This window comes from Cebus imitator, unplaced genomic scaffold, assembly GCF_001604975.1.
Source record: "Cebus imitator isolate Cc_AM_T3 unplaced genomic scaffold, Cebus_imitator-1.0 Scaffold199, whole genome shotgun sequence".
Classification (NCBI taxonomy): Eukaryota; Metazoa; Chordata; class Mammalia; order Primates; family Cebidae; genus Cebus; species Cebus imitator.
Genome location: NW_016107514.1, coordinates 4,473,169 through 4,474,725, shown reverse-complemented (window position 1 = coordinate 4,474,725; position 1,557 = coordinate 4,473,169). Strand labels below are relative to the sequence as shown.

General features: G+C 36.8%; 1 protein-coding gene across 1 annotated transcript in view; it reads right to left on the bottom strand.

Annotated features, from left to right (window-relative positions):
• MFSD14A (major facilitator superfamily domain containing 14A) overlaps window positions 1–1,557 on the bottom strand; it is a 55,376-nt gene that overhangs the window by 22,561 nt on the left and 31,258 nt on the right. Inside the window, exon 4 of the mRNA XM_017547624.2 lies at window positions 761–888. Coding sequence (XP_017403113.1) covers window positions 761–888 — 128 coding nt within the window. The remainder of the gene's footprint in view (window positions 1–760; window positions 889–1,557) is intronic.

The following is a 1,557-nucleotide window of genomic DNA, read 5'->3' as shown; positions in this document are numbered from 1 at the left end:
AAAAAAAAAAAAAAAAAAATCCTGATTTTAATCAAGATGGCCTTCAGTCTAGCCTCTTGTAACTAGGAGCAGCATGGCCCTGAAATCTGACCAAAGAGATGCAAGCAGAAGTGGGATGGGAATTCTGTAAAGTTTCCTTAAAAGAAGTTGATATGCTCTTCTTAGCAACTCCTTCCACCTTGCTATCAATAATATGATTTGATGGCTGGAGCTCAAGAAGCCACCCTGTTCGGTGCGGTGAGAGTATAAGGATGGAAGAACAGCAAAATAGACAAAGTCTGCTCCACTGGAACTGCCATACCAGCTCCAGGCTGCTCAACTGCAGACCCTTTTTCACATGAAAAGAGAAATAAACTTGATTTTTAAGCAACTATTATTTTGGATTTTAATAAACAGCAAAACATATCCTAACTAATACAGATAATGACAAACTTTGTGTCTGTTTTTAACATTCTATACAAGAAAAAAAGTTAGCAATCCTATCCAGTCCCCAAAATATTGTTTTGAAATTTGGGTTCTGGAATCTAAAACAAAGTTAGCCAGACTAGATGCCTCCAACAGTATCATCTTTTTCTAAAATCTTTATGAACTATTAGCTACTATATTCTTAGGGGCCTTCTTATCTGTGTGAAAGAATGTATTAGAAAAATAAAATTAAAACCTCACAATGAAGATGGCACAAGTGAAAGAAATAAAGGAACACTAAGAAAACAATAGCTGAAAGTGATATTTAGTTGCTATAATCTGAACATGTACATACCATGGGCTGATCTTCATTAAAGGAATTGGGGCACATGTGAAAAATACTGTTAGCAGCAAGAAGGATTTTCGGCCCCAAACATCAGAAAGAGCACCAATAAGCGGGGCACTGAGGAATGACAACAAACCCTAAAAAAATTAAAGGAAAAAAATGTATACCACATACCTGTGAACATGAACCAAAACTAAATCATTTTACTTCTATAGAAAACTTTTCAACAACTTTGTTTCTAAAGTAAATATATCACAAACTTTTAAATAAAAAACTAATTGCTTATCTATATATATTTTTAAATTTCCCCAGATAGTCTAGAATCATCTGTAGGGCTCCAGCTGGATATTAAATATGAACTGTTTAATAAATTCTCAATCACAATAAATCCACAATAGCAACTCCATATGCTAATTACCTGGGTTTTTTTTTTTTTTTAAATTGTTTGTTTTTAAAATTTCCACAGGCTAATTATCTGTTTAGAAAACCTGTTTGTCAAACTGAATCAAGAGGAAAGAATTTGGGCTGGGCACCATGGCTTGTACCAGTAATCCCAACACTTTGGGAGGCCAAAGTGAGCAGGTCACTTGAGGTTAAGAGTTCGAGACCAGCCTGGCCAACACGGCAAAACTCCATTTCTACTAAAAATACAAAAAATCAGCCAGGTGTGGTGACACATGCCTGTGGTCCCACCTACTTGGGAGGCTAAGGCACAAGAATTGCTTGAACCTGGGAGGCAGAAGTTGCAGTGGGCCAAGATCATGCCACTTGCACTCCAGCCTAGGTGACAGTGCGAGACTCTGCAA